Source organism: Cyprinus carpio, chromosome B8 (assembly GCF_018340385.1).
Source record: "Cyprinus carpio isolate SPL01 chromosome B8, ASM1834038v1, whole genome shotgun sequence".
NCBI lineage: Eukaryota > Metazoa > Chordata > Actinopteri > Cypriniformes > Cyprinidae > Cyprinus > Cyprinus carpio.
The window spans coordinates 1,173,237-1,191,435 of record NC_056604.1 but is presented as its reverse complement, the minus strand read 5'-3'; the positions used below and the strand labels follow the sequence as shown (position 1 = coordinate 1,191,435).

At 35.0% G+C, this 18,199-nt stretch overlaps 1 protein-coding gene across 1 annotated transcript in view; it reads left to right on the top strand.

The window, feature by feature from the left end:
- loxhd1b (lipoxygenase homology PLAT domains 1b) overlaps positions 1–18,199 on the top strand; it is a 50,230-nt gene that overhangs the window by 23,427 nt on the left and 8,604 nt on the right. Inside the window, 17 exon segments of the mRNA XM_042729183.1 lie at positions 136–287; positions 547–677; positions 4,070–4,215; positions 4,679–4,783; positions 4,900–5,028; positions 6,528–6,692; positions 7,927–8,104; positions 8,186–8,238; positions 8,241–8,305; positions 9,640–9,802; positions 12,105–12,259; positions 13,919–13,988; positions 13,991–14,127; positions 15,621–15,747; positions 15,838–16,046; positions 17,468–17,653; positions 17,734–17,861. Of these exon segments, the coding sequence (XP_042585117.1) occupies positions 136–287; positions 547–677; positions 4,070–4,215; positions 4,679–4,783; positions 4,900–5,028; positions 6,528–6,692; positions 7,927–8,104; positions 8,186–8,238; positions 8,241–8,305; positions 9,640–9,802; positions 12,105–12,259; positions 13,919–13,988; positions 13,991–14,127; positions 15,621–15,747; positions 15,838–16,046; positions 17,468–17,653; positions 17,734–17,861 (2,299 nt within the window).

Genomic DNA, 18,199 nt, shown 5'->3' with positions numbered 1-18,199 from the left:
AGATTTAAGAATCCAGTGTGACATTAATGCTTGTGTATTATAGTGCACAAAACACAGATTACAGCTGCAGTACCATTGATCAAATCATGGTAAATACTTTTTTGTTTTAATAATTCATAATCTGTTCCGTCTCAGAAAACACATATGACGTCCACATCTTCACTGGAAACATGATGGGGGCCGGAAGTGATGCCAACGTGTTCATCAACCTCTACGGAGAGAACGGAGATACTGGAGAACGACCGTTGAGAAAGTCCAGTCATCTCAACAAATTTGAACGCGGACAGGTGAGATGAATGACCAGAGGAACGTCCAGTCATGGAAGGCAGGCAATCTGACACGATCCCTCATGTTATTCACAGTAGATGTAGTCGTATAGTCTTACTCATCTGTTAATGTGAGCCAATCAATTATTTACCGCACACATCGAATATGCTCCTCTAAATCGAGGCCACCCTGACAGACCTAAGCTGACATCTTGCATGTCATTGTTTTCTTCATGTTTGTGGAAGTAGATTCATGGTTATGTGCTGCTTCAACTTACAGGAGGACACGTTCTCCATCACAGCTGTGGAACTGGGGCCTTTGAAGAAACTAAGGATCCGTCACGATAACAGCCATCAGTCAGCCTGGTACCTGGACAGGGTGGAGATTGTGGACACTAAAGATGACACCACGTGAGTTCACTCAAACTGATTCCTTAGACTCTGGCCTGACACAGATATCAGAACAATCTAGAAACCAAATAGTAACACTATATAACCCTTCAGAACTACATAACAACACTCTAAAAGCCCACAGAACAAACCAGCAACCGCTTAGCAACACTCTAAAATGCTCAGAATAATCCAGCAACCGCATAGCAACAATCTAATACTCCTCAAAACAACCCAGCAACCGCTTAGCAACACTCTAAAATGCTCAGAATAATCCAGCAACTACATAGCAACAATCTAATACTCCTCAAAACAACCCAGCTACTTCAGTGCAACACTCTAAAACCGTTCAGAACCACCTAGTAGCTGCATAGCAACACTTTAAAACAGTCAGAATAAATCAACAACCACGTAGCAACAATCTACAATTTATCAGAATAACCCAGCAACTGCATAGCAACACTCTAAAATTCTCAGAATTATTCAGCAACTGCATAGCTGTACTCATAAACTTTTCACAACAGCCCAGCAACTGCAAAGGAGCACTCTTAAACACTCAAAATTACCCAGCAACCACATAGCAACACTCTAAAATAATCAGAACAACTCAACAACCGAATAGCAACACTCTAAAATAATCAGAACAACTCAACAACCGAATAGCAACACTCTAAACGCCATCAGAACAACACAACAACCACATAGCAACACCCTAAACCCCATCAGAACAACTCAACAACCGAATAGCAACACTCTAAACGCCATCAGAACAACACAACAACCACATAGCAACACCCTAAAACACTCAAAACAACCCAGCAACTGCATAGCAACACACTAAAATACTCAGAACAACCCAACAACCGCATAGCAACACACTAAAATAATCAGAACAACTCAACAACCGAATAGCAACACTCTAACCCCCATCAGAACAACACAACAACCACATAGCAACACTCTAAACACTCATAACAACCCAGCAACCGCATAGCAACACGCAAAAATACTCAGAGTAACCCAGCAACCGCATAGCAACACTCTGAACCCCATCAGAACAACACAACAACCGGATAGCAACACTCTAAAACACTCAAAATAACCCAGCAACCGCATAGCAACACAATAAAATACTCAGAATAACCCAGCAACCGCATAGCAACACTCTAATATTCTCAGAATAACCCAGCAACCGCATAGCAACACTCTAAACCCCATCAGAACAACACAACAACCGTATAGCAACACTCTAAACACTCAAAACAACCCAGCAACCGCATAGCAACACTCTGAACCCCATCAGAACAACACAACAACCGGATAGCAACACTCTAAAACACTCAAAATAACCCAGCAACCGCATAGCGACACAATAAAATACTCAGAATAACCCAGCAACCGCATAGCAACACTCTAATATTCTCAGAATAACCCAGCAACCGCATAGCAACACTCTAAACCCCATCAGAACAACACAACAACCGTATAGCAACACTCTAAACACTAACACAACAACCCAGCAACCGCATAGCAACACTCTGAACCCCATCAGAACAACACAACAACCGGATAGCAACACTCTAAAACACTCAAAATAACCCAGCAACCGCATGCAACACAATAAAATACTCAGAATAACCCAGCAACCGCATAGCAACACTCTAATATTCTCAGAATAACCCAGCAACCGCATAGCAACACTCTAAACCCCATCAGAACAACACAACAACCACATAGCAACACTCTAAACACTCAAAACAACCCAGCAACCACATAGCAACACGCAAAAATACTCAGAGTAACCCAGCAACCGCATAGCAACACTCTAAAACACTCAAAATAACCCAGCAACCGCATAGCAACACAATAAAATACTCAGAATAACCCAGCAACCGCATAGCAACACTCTAATATTCTCAGAATAACCCAGCAACCGCATAGCAACACTCTAAACCCCATCAGAACAACACAACAACCGTATAGCAACACTCTAAAACACTCAAAATAACCCAGCAACCGCATAGCAACACTCTAAAACACTCAAAACAACCCAAAAACGCACTAAAATACTCAGAATAACCCAGCAACCGCATAGCAACACTCTAATATTCTCAGAATAACCCAGCAACCGCATAGCAACACTCTAATATTCTCAGAATAACCCAGCAACCGCATAGCAACCACTCTAATATTCTCAGAATAACCCAGCAACCGCATAGCAACACTCTAATATTCTCAGAATAACCCAGCAACCGCATAGCAACACTCTAAACCCCATCAGAACAACCCAACAACCGCATAGCAACACTCTAAACCCCATCAGAACAACCCAACAACCGCATAGCAACACTCTAAACCCCATCAGAACAACCCAACAACCGCATAGCAACACTCTGAACCCCATCAGAACAACCCAACAACCGCATAGCAACACTCTGAACCCCATCAGAACAACACAACAACCGCATAGCAACACTCTAAAACACTCAAAACAACCCAGCAACCGCATAGCAATGCACTAAAATACTCAGAATAACCCAGCAACCGCATAGCAACACTCTAATATTCTCAGAATAACCCAGCAACCGCATAGCAACACTCTAATATTCTCAGAATAACCCAGCAACCGCATAGCAACACTCTAATGTTCTCAGAATAACCCAGCAAACCGCATAGCAACACTCTAATGTTCTCAGAATAACCCAGCAACCGCATAGCAACACTCTAATGTTCTCAGAATAACCCAGCAACCGCATAGCAACACTCTAATGTTCTCAGAATTACCCAGCAACCGCATAGCAACACTCTAATGTTCTCAGAATTACCCAGCAACCGCATAGCAACACTCTAATATTCTCAGAATAACCCAGCAACCGCATAGCAACACTCTAATATTCTCAGAATAACCCAGCAACCGCATAGCAACACTCTAATGTTCTCAGAATTACCCAGTATCCACATAGCAACACTCAAAAACACTCAGAATTACCCAGTATCCACATAGCAACACTCTAATATTCTCAGAATAACCCAGCAACCGCATAGCAACACTCTAATATTCTCAGAATAACCCAGTATCCACATAGCAACACTCTAATATTCTCAGAATAACCCAGCAACCGCATAGCAACACTCTAATATTCTCAGAATAACCCAGCAACCGCATAGCAACACTCTAATGTTCTCAGAATTACCCAGTATCCACATAGCAACACTCTAAAACACTCAGAATTACCCATCAGCTACATTAAAAGACACAGATATCACTTCAGGAAAACGGATCACATGAAGATCTGCGTGTGTCGATTTATTAATGAGTCTATTGTGTTGAAGCACTTAAACACACTGTCACATAACGCAGAAACGTAATGAACGCGTCTCAAGTCTAACTCTTGATATCGGCTTTCGCTCAGGTATTACTTCCCCTGTAACCGCTGGCTGGCGGTTGATGAAGATGATGGTCAGATTGCGCGAGAGCTCGTTCCTGTGGATGAGGCCTTCATGAGGAAGGACGAGGATGAGGAGGAGTCTGGGGCCACACTGGGTTTGGAGCAGAAAGGTGGACAAAACACAGTGTCAGTGGCAAATAAAATTAGTTTTTTGTCAAAGCAGATATAAAAATATATCACATAGACTTGAATTATTAAATGTTGTTCATTATGAATTTTCCAAATTGAAAACACATCTCAGCAAATTCTCTCGAGAATCAAATGATCTCTATACACATTAATTTTATTGCTTTGTTGAAAAGAAAATAGCAAAGGATTTTTGTCACAAAATGTGAATAATCTAAAAAAAAAACAAAAAATAAAAAATAAAAGTACCTGTTGTTTGTATGATTTGTGTTGTTATTTTTAATTGAAAAATAAATCTTATTCCCCAGTGATTCACCTTGTAACTTGAACATGATATTGAAAACATATCTACTTCTAATTTCGTCTAATGCAAACGATTGCAAATGTAATAAAATGTGGTCAGTTTTGTCTGTCAGTCCATTTATTTTCTTCTTATTCTGTTTGTAGCAATGTCGACAACATACACATTGAGGATCAAGACTGGAGAAAAGAAACACGCTGGAACAGACGCCAATATCTTTGCGATTCTGTATGGAGAGAATGATGACACAGGTGAAAATACACGCAATTAACACTTTGAATAAATACAGAGCATTCTTCACGCTATTCGCTAACTATTCAAATGGCTTTTCTTGGTTTCTTTTCCTCTATCCTCATGAACTGAACAGGACTCATTAACCTGAAAGCCTCTAAATCACACAAAAACAAGTTTGAGAAAGGGATGATCGATGAATTTATCGTGGAGGCCGTTGATCTCGGAGAACTCCAGAAACTGAGAATTGGCCATGACAACTCAGGTGAGCACGACGGTCATTAAATGTGACCGAAAGCACGTCTGAATGTGATCACACGCTGAGTGACAGCTGGGATTGAATCAGGCTTTGTTTGGACAGGATTCGCTCGACTGCCTCTAAAAGCTTCTTGCAAACAGTTAGCAACCTGTCTGGTATTAAGTTGTTTGGCAACGGTACAGAAACGCTCCATTCACATCGCTCTTAATGGCAGCTGTTGTTCTCGAGTCACTGGGAATACATCACAAATAAACCTCTTACATTCATGGACAGCAGTAATTGAATTGAGATCAAACTTTTGCTTATGTTTCTCCCAGATCTCAATCTGGAGTTTCAGAAAAGATCTCAGTATTATTTGAAACTGTGCTCAGATACACTACAGTATATTGCCAAAAGTATTGGACCCCCCGCTTTCTAATGGACAGGTTTGACTACGTCAGTAATTTCCATAAGTACAAATCATAATGTTAAAGCATGTAATGATATTCTAGGGAATTGTGTGCTTCTAATTTTATCCACTTTATTCTTTAGCACAGAAGTAAGCCGTTTTCTGTGAATGTGCAAGATTTCCGGTTCATTAGCTGCTGTAGGGAAATAACGAGAAGAATATCAAAGTCCAGTTAACAGTAAAACTGTTTGCACTACAAGCTAGTGTGGTCATAATTAAGATAATATGTTAAAAAAAAAACACCAATGACTTGTGCGTACAGTATATGGACAAAAGTATTGGCACCCCCTTCTTTAGAACAGAAAAAGACACTTCCAAAACTGTGGTAACAAAGATAAATTAATGTATATAAAAATTGTATTTACATCTCTGTTGCAACAGTTTTGGAAGTGTCTAAAATGACTGCATCCATATGTACAAGTCACTGGTGTTTGGTGATGAGTTTTTGGCTTAAGGTCTGCATTTAAAGTCACAGCAGACCAGTCAAGTTCTTCCACACTGACTGAATCAGTCTTTTTTTTTTTTTAAACCTTGCCTTATACACAGAGGCATTGTCATGTTAGAACAGAAAAGGGTCCTGTCCAAACTGTTGCTATGAAATTAGAAGCACACAATTCCCTAGAATATCACTATATGCTTTAACATTAAGATTTGTACTCAAAGAATGCTAAAGCAGTCAAACCTGTTCATTAGAAGGAGGTGTCCCAATATTTTTGGCAATAAAGTGTGTATCTAGATGACAGTCTGAGTTTGTTTCTCATCAAATGATCTGAGCTGCTCTTCTCTTGATGTTACAGCTTTATACTCTTACTACAACACAGCTATTGGCTCATTTGGGTTTGTTTTTATTTCTCTGAAGGAATTTTAGGAGAAACATCTGTAAGAAAGCTCATCCTTCAATTCTTCAACTTCATTCCCGAGAACCTGCGTCATAAAAGAGCAACGTCTGAGCAATAAAATAGACATATTGGATAGTTTCCTCTCTAGCTGGACTGTAGCTGTAATCGTCTGTATTAGCAGGAGCATTAATGGAGATGATTGGGTCTGTGTTTTGCAGGAGGGTCGGCTGGATGGTTCCTGGACTGGGTGGAGATCGATGCTCCTTCTCAAGGACAGAGGCTTCGTTTCCCATGCGGCCGCTGGCTGGACTCAGGAGAAGACGATGGAGCTGTTGTCAGAGATCTGTATCCAGCGGAGCTACAGACTGAACTTTACACACCGTGTAAGAGACTGTGAACCGCTTTGTTTACAGCCAAAGGACATGCATGAATTAAAAAGAGATTATTTTATTATTGTTTGCTTTCATTAAACACTCTTTGGCATTTTTCTTACAAAGAAGTAATAGATTGTATCCCAAAAAATGCCAAAGTCCTGATTTTCTTATTCATTTATTTTTTATTTTATTTTTTTGTCGTCTTGTACAAATATCTAAACATTCTTAAATCAAGATGCATTTACTTCAGTAGCAAAATGACTTAAGATATTAAGCTTTTCAATGATATTAAATAAAACAAAAAAAATGTTTCAAGATATTAAAGGAAAAAAATAAAATGTATCAAAATTAAGCAAATTTATGCTTAAAAGAATAACAAATATCTGCCTGTGGGGTCAGAAATATAATCTTAATTCAAAAGGAAAACAATAATTTTTATGGCACCAATGGCAGATATTTTTTTCTTGTTTTAAACATAGATTCACTTAATTGAGAGAAATAAGAAAATCATTTTTACAGTGTATTATAGTCTAACATTTAACGTGAAAACATCTTTGTTTGGATCAGTGTTGTTTTAGTATTTATTTTAGTCGTTTTTATTTGCTGTTTTCATTTTAACTTTAGTTCAGGTTTTAGTCATTTTATCAGTTATTGCGTTTTTGTCATTTTCTTGTGTATTTATAATTTTTTTTAATATGTTTCTACATTTCTGTTTTATATCTTAATATATTTTGCTAATTCATTTGGTTTTATTTATCCTAATACAGCAAGTTAAACTAAATGAAAATGAGAATGTTGCCTTGGCATCTAGCTTAAATAAACTAGTTCTTTGTATACTTTATTTTATTCCAATTAACATTTATTTTGTTTCAAGTAATGGAAATGTTGGTTACACTTTATTTTAAGGTGTCCTTGTTACAGTGTAATTATACATATAAGTATTGAGTAATATTACTTAACTACATGCACTTACTATATGGTTAGGGTTTGCTTTAGGGCATGTAATTATGCATAATTTATTATTATTACAATAGTAAGTACATGTAACGTGTAACAAGGAAACCTTCAAATAAAGTGCTACCAAATTGTTTTTTTTTTATAGTTTTAGTTAACTGTAAATGTCTCACATTTAGCTTTATATGAATATAAAACATCCAGAGAGGTTAGTGTGCGTGTGTTTCATCTTTGGGTGAACGATCCCTGTACATAGATTTGATCCATCGTTTGTGTCTTTCTCCTGCAGTCGTTCCCTATGAGATCACCACCTTCACGAGCGACGTGTTCGCTGCGGGGACGGATGCGGACGTTTTCATCGTTCTGTACGGTCAGAAGGGTCTGTGCACGCAGCAGAAGTACCTGTGTGTGAACAAGAGAGAACGACGCATGTACTTCGAGAGATCGGCAGAAGACATGTTCATTGTAGAGGTGAGCATCAGTCGGTCATCATTATACGGCGCAGATGCGCTCTCTGTCAGTCAACGCTGTGCTTTCATTTCTCTCTGTGAACTGGAAGACATAGGGGATGTCATAGAGAAGATCCGCATCGGACACGATAACCAGGGACGAACCCCGGCTGGCATCTGGACAGAGTGGAAATCAGAAGACTTTTGAGGAAAGGAAAGGTAACAGCGTTCAGATAATATGTGTCCCTGGAGCACAGAAGCAGTCATAAGTAGCACAGGTATATTTGTAGCTATAGACAACAATACATTGTACATTGTGTGATCATGCCAGAAATCATTATGATATTAAGTAAAGATCATGTTCCATGAAGACAGTTTGTAAATATATCAAAACTTAATTTTTGATTAGTAATATGCATTGCTAAGAACTTCATTTGAACAACTTTAAAGATGATTTTCTCAATATTTAGATTTTTTTGCTCCCTCAGATTCCAGATTTTCAAATAGTTGTATCTCAGCCAAATATTGTCCTCCTAACAAACCAGAAAAAAACATAAAAACATAAAAAATATAAAGACTTTATTATATAAAACTATATTATATAAAATATTAAGACTCATTAAACCCCTTGTGTGGTGTAGTGTGGTGTCCTGGCCTCCACAGAGTATCCATTGAAGAAATATGACATACTCCGCTAACAAAAGCCAAATTTTGAACACAGTACCAGTGTTTATTATAGTCTGTTGAACTTGGCAAATAGGACGATGCACACAGCCGTATTGTGCCAGCAGCCCAATTTGTTTCATGGTTTCTCCATCTCCACAGAGGATGTGTTAGATTATGTGATATTAGAGGTCCTACCATTAGGAAAGCGCAATTTTAAGCAAGTAGATCTCTATTAATTCATTCTTGTTTCATTCATGGTAAGATGGCAGTGAATAGGTTAAATAGGCTTTATAAAAGTAAACTAAAAAGTTTAAATTTGTAAGCATGCAAAAAAAATTTATAGTGTCTCGAAGGCAAAAAAAAGTTTCTTGTGTGCATGCAAAATTCCTTCTTTTTTTTATTATGATTATTATTTTTTAGAGGCTCTGTATGTTGTCACTTCGAGAAAATCAATGGAGAAAATATTTATAGATGAATACTATAAATGGAAGGCATTTAAAAACAATTTCATTATAGAAAAAACAATTTAATTACAGAAAACTATACACAAAATATATGCCAAAATATTTTTAAATCTCTCAGCGAAAACTAAAATTAAATGTTTTATTTTTAAATTTTGGCACATATTTTGTGTATAGTATTCTATAATGAAATTGTTAATCTGTTTTTTTTAATAATTAAATTGATTTATTTAAAATTGACAGATAATGCCTTTCATAACTACAGTACACACCAAATATAAAGCTAAAAAATAATGCTGTATGGACCATTTATGTCAAGTATGGTCTGTTATTCTACTGAGAGGTTTGGAAATTCGAGTCTGGAAAAGTGTGGAACTTTGAAATGTAAACCGTGTAGGAACGCTGAGTGAACCGAATGTTCTCCAGGGTTCGGAGACGACCATCTTCCCCTGTGAACGCTGGCTGGCCAAGTCTGAGGACGACGGAGAGACGGTGAGAGAGCTGGTGCCTTCGGAGATCATCACGGAGAAGCTGCTGAGAGACGGGACGCTCAAACACAACGAGATCGAGGTGGAGGATGCTCTGGAGAGTATGTGACTGTCGGACTCTACAGTATTAGGATTCCAATCCAGTCATTTATTTATAAAGCATGATGCTATGGGAATAACTTCTATTAAACTGTTCCATCATCTTGATAACAAATATTGCTTAAGAAACGTTCCTGTAAACACTAGGACTGGGTTTGAACACAAATTTCACTATTTGATTCGATTATGCTTCACAAGGTCGTGATTCGATTCCGATTCGATTCAATTCAATATTGATTATTTTGGATATACATCAAATACAGAAAATAATCTCTCAAATAATGCTGTAATTTAATGTAGTCAGTTGGTACTACATTAATATTGAAGCTGAAAATTATTTTAAAAAAATATATAAATAAATATTATATTATTAATATTATGTAAATATAAAAATATTAGTGCTGTCAAATGATTAATCGTGATTAATCACATACAAAATAAAAGTTTTTGTTTACATAATATATGTGTGTGTATATTTATGTATAAATACACATGCATACAGTATATATTTTGAAAATATTTACATGCATATATTTATATTCATATAATTTATATTATATATAAATATATTTAATATACAAACACAACACATTTTTTTAAATATATACATGAATGTGTGTGTATTTATATATAAATAATAAATATACGCAGTACACACATATATTATGTAAACAAAAAATATTTTTGGGGGGATGCATTTAATCACGAATAATCATTTGACAGCACTAAAAAATATATTTCTTCAAACATAAATCAAATATTGAAGAGAAGCCAAAAAAAGTCATAATGAATATGCTATATGGTGCATTTATTAAGCAAAATTATCCTCTCTAGAGTTAATTTCTCTTGCTGACAAATGAGTTTAAGATCACAGACTGTTTTTTTTCTGAGGTAGTTTAATTGTGACGTCGCTTGTCATCGTTTACAAGCTGTTATATTGACATCTTTGCGCGGTTGAAACACTGATCGAGTGATTATATGAGACAGGACACGGATTACGGTAAGTTGTACTCTTTCTTTTAACATACCTTCAGATGTTCATTCGTGTTTATTTTGTGCTGTAACTGGTAACAAAGCAGAGGAGACAATCAGTCACTCCACATTAAACGGCATTTATTGTTTGAATATTGCAATAAAATGGACAGAATTTCAAATCTCAGACTTTGGTTCATATCAAAAGTAACAAAGCACAAAGCTTATTGTGATTTATTGAATGGTAGTCTCAAAAAAATAAAAACATTATAAACTAAAAAAATCCTAGAATAAAAAAATCTATATAATTAAGAATTGATATAATGTCATAAAAATGAGAAATCATTATTTTTTTTATTTTTTACCTAGCCCTGTAGTAAACACTGCAGTGGTGTTTCCATTATGTATTTTACAAAAATCTAAAGGAGATGAAATGAAAGCATGGATAACTCAAGATCTATAAAAGATTAGAAAGACTTGATTTGGCCAAAACTATAACATGAAAAACTTGACTTATTAGTGTTATTCTGTATTGTTCTATATTATTTATCCATATTTTGAGATTCTGGTTTTATATTTTCAGTTTTAGTCATTTTGTTATGTGCTTTTGTCATTTTTATTTGCGTCAGTTTTTATTATTATTTTGCTTTAATTTATTTTTTATTTCAGGTTATTAGTCAGTTTATTTTAATTTTAGTAATTCAGTATTTTAATATTAATTTTAGTATTCAACATTTTAAAATAATTTAATATTATTTTAAGTACTTTAGTACTTTTCTGCTTATTTAATGCAACATTTCCAATTTTCATTTTCATTTTTGAATGTAAATTTTTTCATCTTACATTTAGACATTTAGCAGATGCTTTTATCCAAAGCGACTTACAAATGATGACAGCAGAAGCAATCAAAAACAAAATTTTACATTTAGATTTTATTTCTGATTAATTTCACTAAACAAAAACTTTTTTTAATAGGTTTCAAATACAATTAATATACAGTTAGATTATCAAGTTAATGCACTAATGGATGAGAACTGAATTTGTTTCAGAATTAATGAATTTGGCAACAATAACACCTCTATTTTTTTCTGTTTCTTACCGTGACAGTGCTTTGAAAAAAATATTGTATGAAGCGCTATAGAAATAAATTGTGAAGAATAGTTTTAGTTAACAATAAAAAACACTGGCTCAAATAAACACATTTCAGCTGAAAATGCATGTTAGAGTTCATGTTGTGGTTAGTTTTCCTTTATAACAGAATATTCTTGAAAGGTTACAGTGGTGCATCACACTTGTTGCCGATCTTTAACACACATGCGGATGTTTCTGCAGCTCACACGTATAAGGTGTCTGTGAGGACGGGGGACATGCACGGAGCCGGAACCGATGCCAACGTGTTCCTGATCATCTACGGAGATCTGGGAGACACCGGAGAACGCAAGCTCAGCAAATCTGAGAGCAACAGCAACAAGTTTGAGAGAGGAGCCGTAAGTCACACACACTCATAGTTACTGTTACATCTTTCTTGAAAGACATTTCCTTGCCAAAGCAAATATGGCAGCTATAGAGGATGATGTAAAACCATCTCGAAGCCTTTTTGACTCCAAGGTCCTAGGAACTACAAGGTACTACATGATTTACTGGACACTTTTAACAATATTGTTTTTCTTATTATTTTAGATTTTAGAGCTTGGAATAACTAGAAAAATGCATATTCTTTATAAAAATGCCCATGAAGTTATACAAGTTTATGAATTTCCGTAACATACAGGTCAAGAAATCTCACATTTCAACTGAGGCTTTTTCAAATATCCAAATTCCTCCTCCAAAAAAATAAAATAAAATAAAATAAATAAATAAAATATTTTTTTTTAAAGAGGGTGAATTAAAATAACAATTATGTTGATTATTTTAATGCGGTTTTGTCTTATTTTAAATCATTTTAAGTCATCTTAACAACTCTTGGTGTAAAAACAAGTTGCACAAAAACAGCTTATTTCTAGATTTGATGAATAATAGAATAAATAATACTCAGTGTTATTTTAGTATCAGAGAGTATCTATAAGTATCTGTCTATTAGTATCTATTATACTTTTTAGTAATATTAAAAAACAAAATTATATTTTGTTTTAATATTTTACATTTAAATTTTTATTATGTATTTTATTTTATATATTTTAATTTAATTTAAAGTCTTATTATTATTTTTGTTCCTGTTTTTTGTTTTGTTACATCACGTTACATTACATCAAGTACTATGAAAATGAAATGAAAAATTGTTAATTTTATTTTAAGTGACAACATTTTCTAAATTATAATATCTTTTTTTTTTAATTGTCATTGTCATAATAACAATGAAATACAAAACTAACAAAGTGCAAAGTCATGCAAAAGCCCAAACTTAGTAATTATTACCTATTAATAACCCTGATAATACCCTTTTTATCTGAATTAGCAGAAGGAAAGTCACTTTATTGTATAGTGGTTTCAATTTAAAATTAAAAGCACAAAGTTTTACATTTTAAAAATACCTTCAGAACAGTTTTATAGCTATTAGAGCTGTGACAATGAAAAAAAAAAATAAATAAAAAATAAATAAAAAAAACCTTTTATGTAGAAGAAGGAGATATTATAATCAATAAAGTCTATCAGATGCTCCACTAACCATCAAACCTCAAATGTGTCCCTGCAGCACAGAAGCAGTCATCAGTAGCACAGGTATATTTGTAGCAATAGACAACAATACATTGTATGGGTCACAATTATACATTTCTCTTTTATGACAAAAATCATTAGGATATTAAGATAAGATCATGTTCCATGAAGATATTTTGTAAGTTTCCTACTGTAAATATATCAAAACTTAATTTTTGATTAGTAATATGCATAGCTAAGAACTTCATTTGAACAACTTTAAAGATGATTTTCTCAATGTTTAGATTTTTTTTGCTCCCTCAGATTCCAGATTTTAAAATAGTTGTATCTCAGACAAATATTGTCCTCCTACCATACATCAATTTGTGGTCCCATTTAGAGGAAAAACAAATCATCTTTTCAGGGTACACAGCAGCTGTTTGTGTGCAGGTTGACAAATTCAGCAATCACAAATCATCTTTTCAGGGTACACAGCAGCTGTTTGTGTGCAGGTTGACAAGTTCAGCATTGAAGCCGTGGATCTGGGTCAGGTCTATAAGATCAGAATCCGTCATGATAATTCTCTGGCGGAGCTGACTGGTATCTGGATCAGGTGGAGGTGGTGGATGTGGAGACAGAAGAGGTTTACATGTTTCTGTGTGAACGCTGGCTCTCCACTAAGAAAGAGGACAAGCGCATCGAGAGGACCTTCTTTGTCAAGGTAATGGAAATCTCACTTAAAGAAAACTAGGGCTGTCGACTTAACTTGTCAGTTAATAATGGAATAAATAAAGTGTTAAAATCCATTTAATGCATTTATTATTACATTTTTAATAACACTTTTATAACATTATTAACGTCAACAGCCAAAAAAGTTTCACATGATTATGAAATGTACCTGAAAGTGATGTACGGGCTTCATCTTATTTTTATTTTTCTCTGCGCCGGATTGCTGATGTATTTTCACAGGTATAGTTGTCCATCAATTATGATCATGAGTCAGTGATTCAGTGACTCATTCATAAAGACAGTCTCTCTCTTCATTTCTGAATGAATCTGCCTTTTGAACGGTTTGAGCGAGTCAAAGATTCAGTGATTCATTCGTAAAGACAAGTCTCTCGCTTCATTTCTGAATGAATCTGTCTTTTGAACGAATCGAGTGAGATAAAAGATTCAGTGACTCATTCATAAAGACAGTCTCTAGCTTTATTTCTGAATGAATCTGCCTTTTGAACGAATTGAGTGAGCCAAAGACTCAGTGATTCGTTCGTAAAGACAAGTCTCTCGCTTCATTTCTGAATGAATCTACCTTTTGAACGAATCGAGTGACATAAAAGATTCAGTGATTCGTTCGTAAAGACAGTCTCTTGCTTCATTTCTGAATGAATCTGCCTTTTGAACAAATTGAGTGATCCAAAGATTCAGTGATTCGTTCGAAAAGAAAATATTTTGCTTCATTTCTGCATGAATCTGCCCTTTGAACGAATCAAGTGATCCAAAGATTCAGTGATTCGTTCATAAAGACAGTCTCTCGCTTCATTTCTGAATGAATCTGCCTTTTGAACAAATTGAGTGATCCAAAGATTCAGTGATTCGTTCGAAAAGAAAATATTTCGCTTCATTTCTGCATGAATCTGCCCTTTGAACGAATCAAGTGATCCAAAGATTCAGTGATTCGTTCGTAAAGACAGTCTCTCGCTTCATTTCTGAATGAATCTGCCTTTTGAACGAATCGAGAGAGCCAAAGATTCAGTGATTCGTTCGTAAAGACAAGTCTCTAGCTTCATTTCTGAATGAATCTGCCTTTTGAACGAATCGAGTGAGTCAAAGATTCAGTGATTCGTTCGTAAAGGCAGTCTCTCGCTTCATTTCTGAATGAATCAGCTGTTTAATTGAAACACATTAAGACATTTAGACCTACTGCTGGTTTTAGATTTGCCTTTAGAATATAATTTAATTTTAAAAAATCTAATAATTTGAATCAAAATATTTCTTTCTAAATCAAATTCTCTGTAGTTTCTATTCAATGTTTTCTTATTTAACACAATAATGATTTTAAATGATCTTTTGAGGGTCATTTCTCAGCCCAAATTGTTATGCGATGAAGTAATTGGCACTTCATATGATTCATTAGATTAAAAATTTTAATTAGCCCTCGTAGAAACTTCATGAAAAAGTTAACGCACATAGCTGACTGTCGTGTTTTTCTGTTAGGGATACGAGGGTGAGAGGAACCCTCAGAACGCAAAGAAGAACGTGCAGAACTCTAAAGCAGGTCTGGACAGCAACATGAACAAGAAGAAGAAGAAGAAAAAGGCTGTTATTACGGAGGAGGGTCCGAGTAAGATGAAGCTTTATTCCAGTGATTCATTTTGAAGACTCAGACAGACAGAAATGGGTGGTTTAATGCTCATCATCTGTGTTTGGGCAGTGATCCCGTACCACTTCACCGTGTCCACCGGAGACGATCGTGACGCCAGCACCACCAGCCGGGTTTACGTTATCATCATGGGGCCCAACGATTTAGAAACGGAGCGGCTCTGGCTGGATCTCACTGGCGGGAAGACGTGCTTCGCTGCGGGAGGAATGGAGCACTTCATGTGTTACGGACTAGACGTGGGAGAGATCAAGAGAGTGGAGGTGAGACTCTTGTGTTGTTCGTTTTAAACACAACAAATAGTGAACATTTACACTATTGTTCAAATTTTCCAGTCTCTTCTGCTCACCAAGGGTGCATTTATTTGATTAAAAATACTGTAAAAAATGTGAAATATTATTATAATTTAAAACATCTGTTTTCTAAGTGAATATGTGTTAAACTGTAATTTATTTCTGTGATGTGGAGCTATGTTTTCAGCATCATTACTCCAGTCTTCAGTGTCACATGATCTTCAGAAATCATTCTAATATGATGATTTGCTGCTCAAGAAACATTTCTGATTATTATCAATGTTGAACACAGTTGTGCTGCACAATATTTTTGTGGAAACTGATACATTTTATTTTTTAGGATTCACAGATGAATATAAAGTTCAAAAGAACAGAATTTATTTGAAATGGAAATCATTTGGAACATTATAAATGTCTTTACTGTCACTTTTGATCAAATTAATGTGTCCTTTCTAAGTTTATTATAGTTAACCAAAAATAATAATAATAATAAGTTGTTAATTTAATAAAATAAACATTAACTGAATTTTCGAAATACAAAAATAAGAAACAATAACTAATACATCAAAATTAATAAAAAGATTCCAGGATTATTAAAATTATCAAATGCTAAAAATAAAAAAGTGCAAAGTACAAAAAAAGGTAAAAGTACAAAAACAATTAAAACTAAATAAATAAATTAAATAAAAAAAAACAGAATACATACTAATTAATAGAAACTGTATAGATATATAATTAAAGTGAAAACCGAAAATATAAAAATAAATTCTAATTCAAAATATTTACAAAAAACATATATGTGTCCCTGCAGCACAGAAGCAGTCATCAGTAGCACAGGTATATTTGTAGCAATAGACAAGTCAAAATTATACATTTCTCTTTTATGCCAAAAATCATTAGGATATTAAGTAAAGATCATGTTTCATGAAGATATTTTGTAAATTTCCTACCGTAAATATATCAAAACTCAATTTTAAATTAGTAATATGCATTGCTAAGAACTTAATTTGAACAACTTTAAAGATGATTTTCTCAATATTTACATTTTTTTGCTCCCTCAGATTCCAGATTTTCAAATAGTTGTATCTCAGACAAATATTGTCCTCCTAACAAACCACACATCATATTAGAGATGATTTATTCAGCTTTCAGATGATGTATTTATATATATATATATATATATATATATATAACATATTAACCCGAAACTTTGAACAGTAATGTTATGTTTGAACACTATCTAGTGATCTTGGACTCTAGTAATTCTTTAAACGATGCAGAAGAGCGTCAGGAAGAGCAGTGTTTGTGTGCAGTAACACCTCAGACATCATGTGCTAATGATCAGCAGCATTCAGTGAAGTCTGGCTCCAGTCCTGATGTTCTGTTCTCAGTTGGGTCATAACGGAGCGACTCCCGAGAGCTGCTGGCTGGTGGACGAGCTGTCGGTGGCCGTTCCCACCAAAGGCATTCAGTACAGCTTCCTGTGCAAGTGCTGGCTGGCCAAAGACAGAGGAGACGGTCTGACGGCCAGAGTCTTGAACATACTGGACGCCACCACCATCAGCATCATCCGGAAGGTCTAGACGCTCTCTAAGTGTGATGAATCTGCAGCTGTCTGTGTGTAGACGGTAGGGCTCATGTTCTGGCTGTTGTTCAGGTGGTTTATGAGGTGACGGTGGTCACCGGTGACACTCAGAATGCAGGAACGGACACCAACATCTTCATAACCGTGTTTGGGGCCAACGGGAGCATGGAGGAGATGCTCCTCGCCAAACATGAGGACAGGTGCTTATTTACCAGCATCCACATCACTCACATTCAGGGTTTTGCTTGTATTTTAAATTGGATTTCTGTTTTTATTTTTATTTTTGTAATTTTGTTTCTGTTATTTTTATTACATTTTTTAAAATATGGCAATATAGTTTCTATTTTATTTATTTGTTTTAATTATATTTAGTACATCAAGGTAAAGTAAAAATGAAAATGTGGAATGTCGACTTGGCTGAAATATAATAAGTTTAAGTTGTTCTAATTTTATTTCAGGTAATGTTTATTTAAAGTAACAGTTTTTTTACTGTATAAGTTTCTTTTTTTATATTTTGAAATTCTTTTCATAATCATAT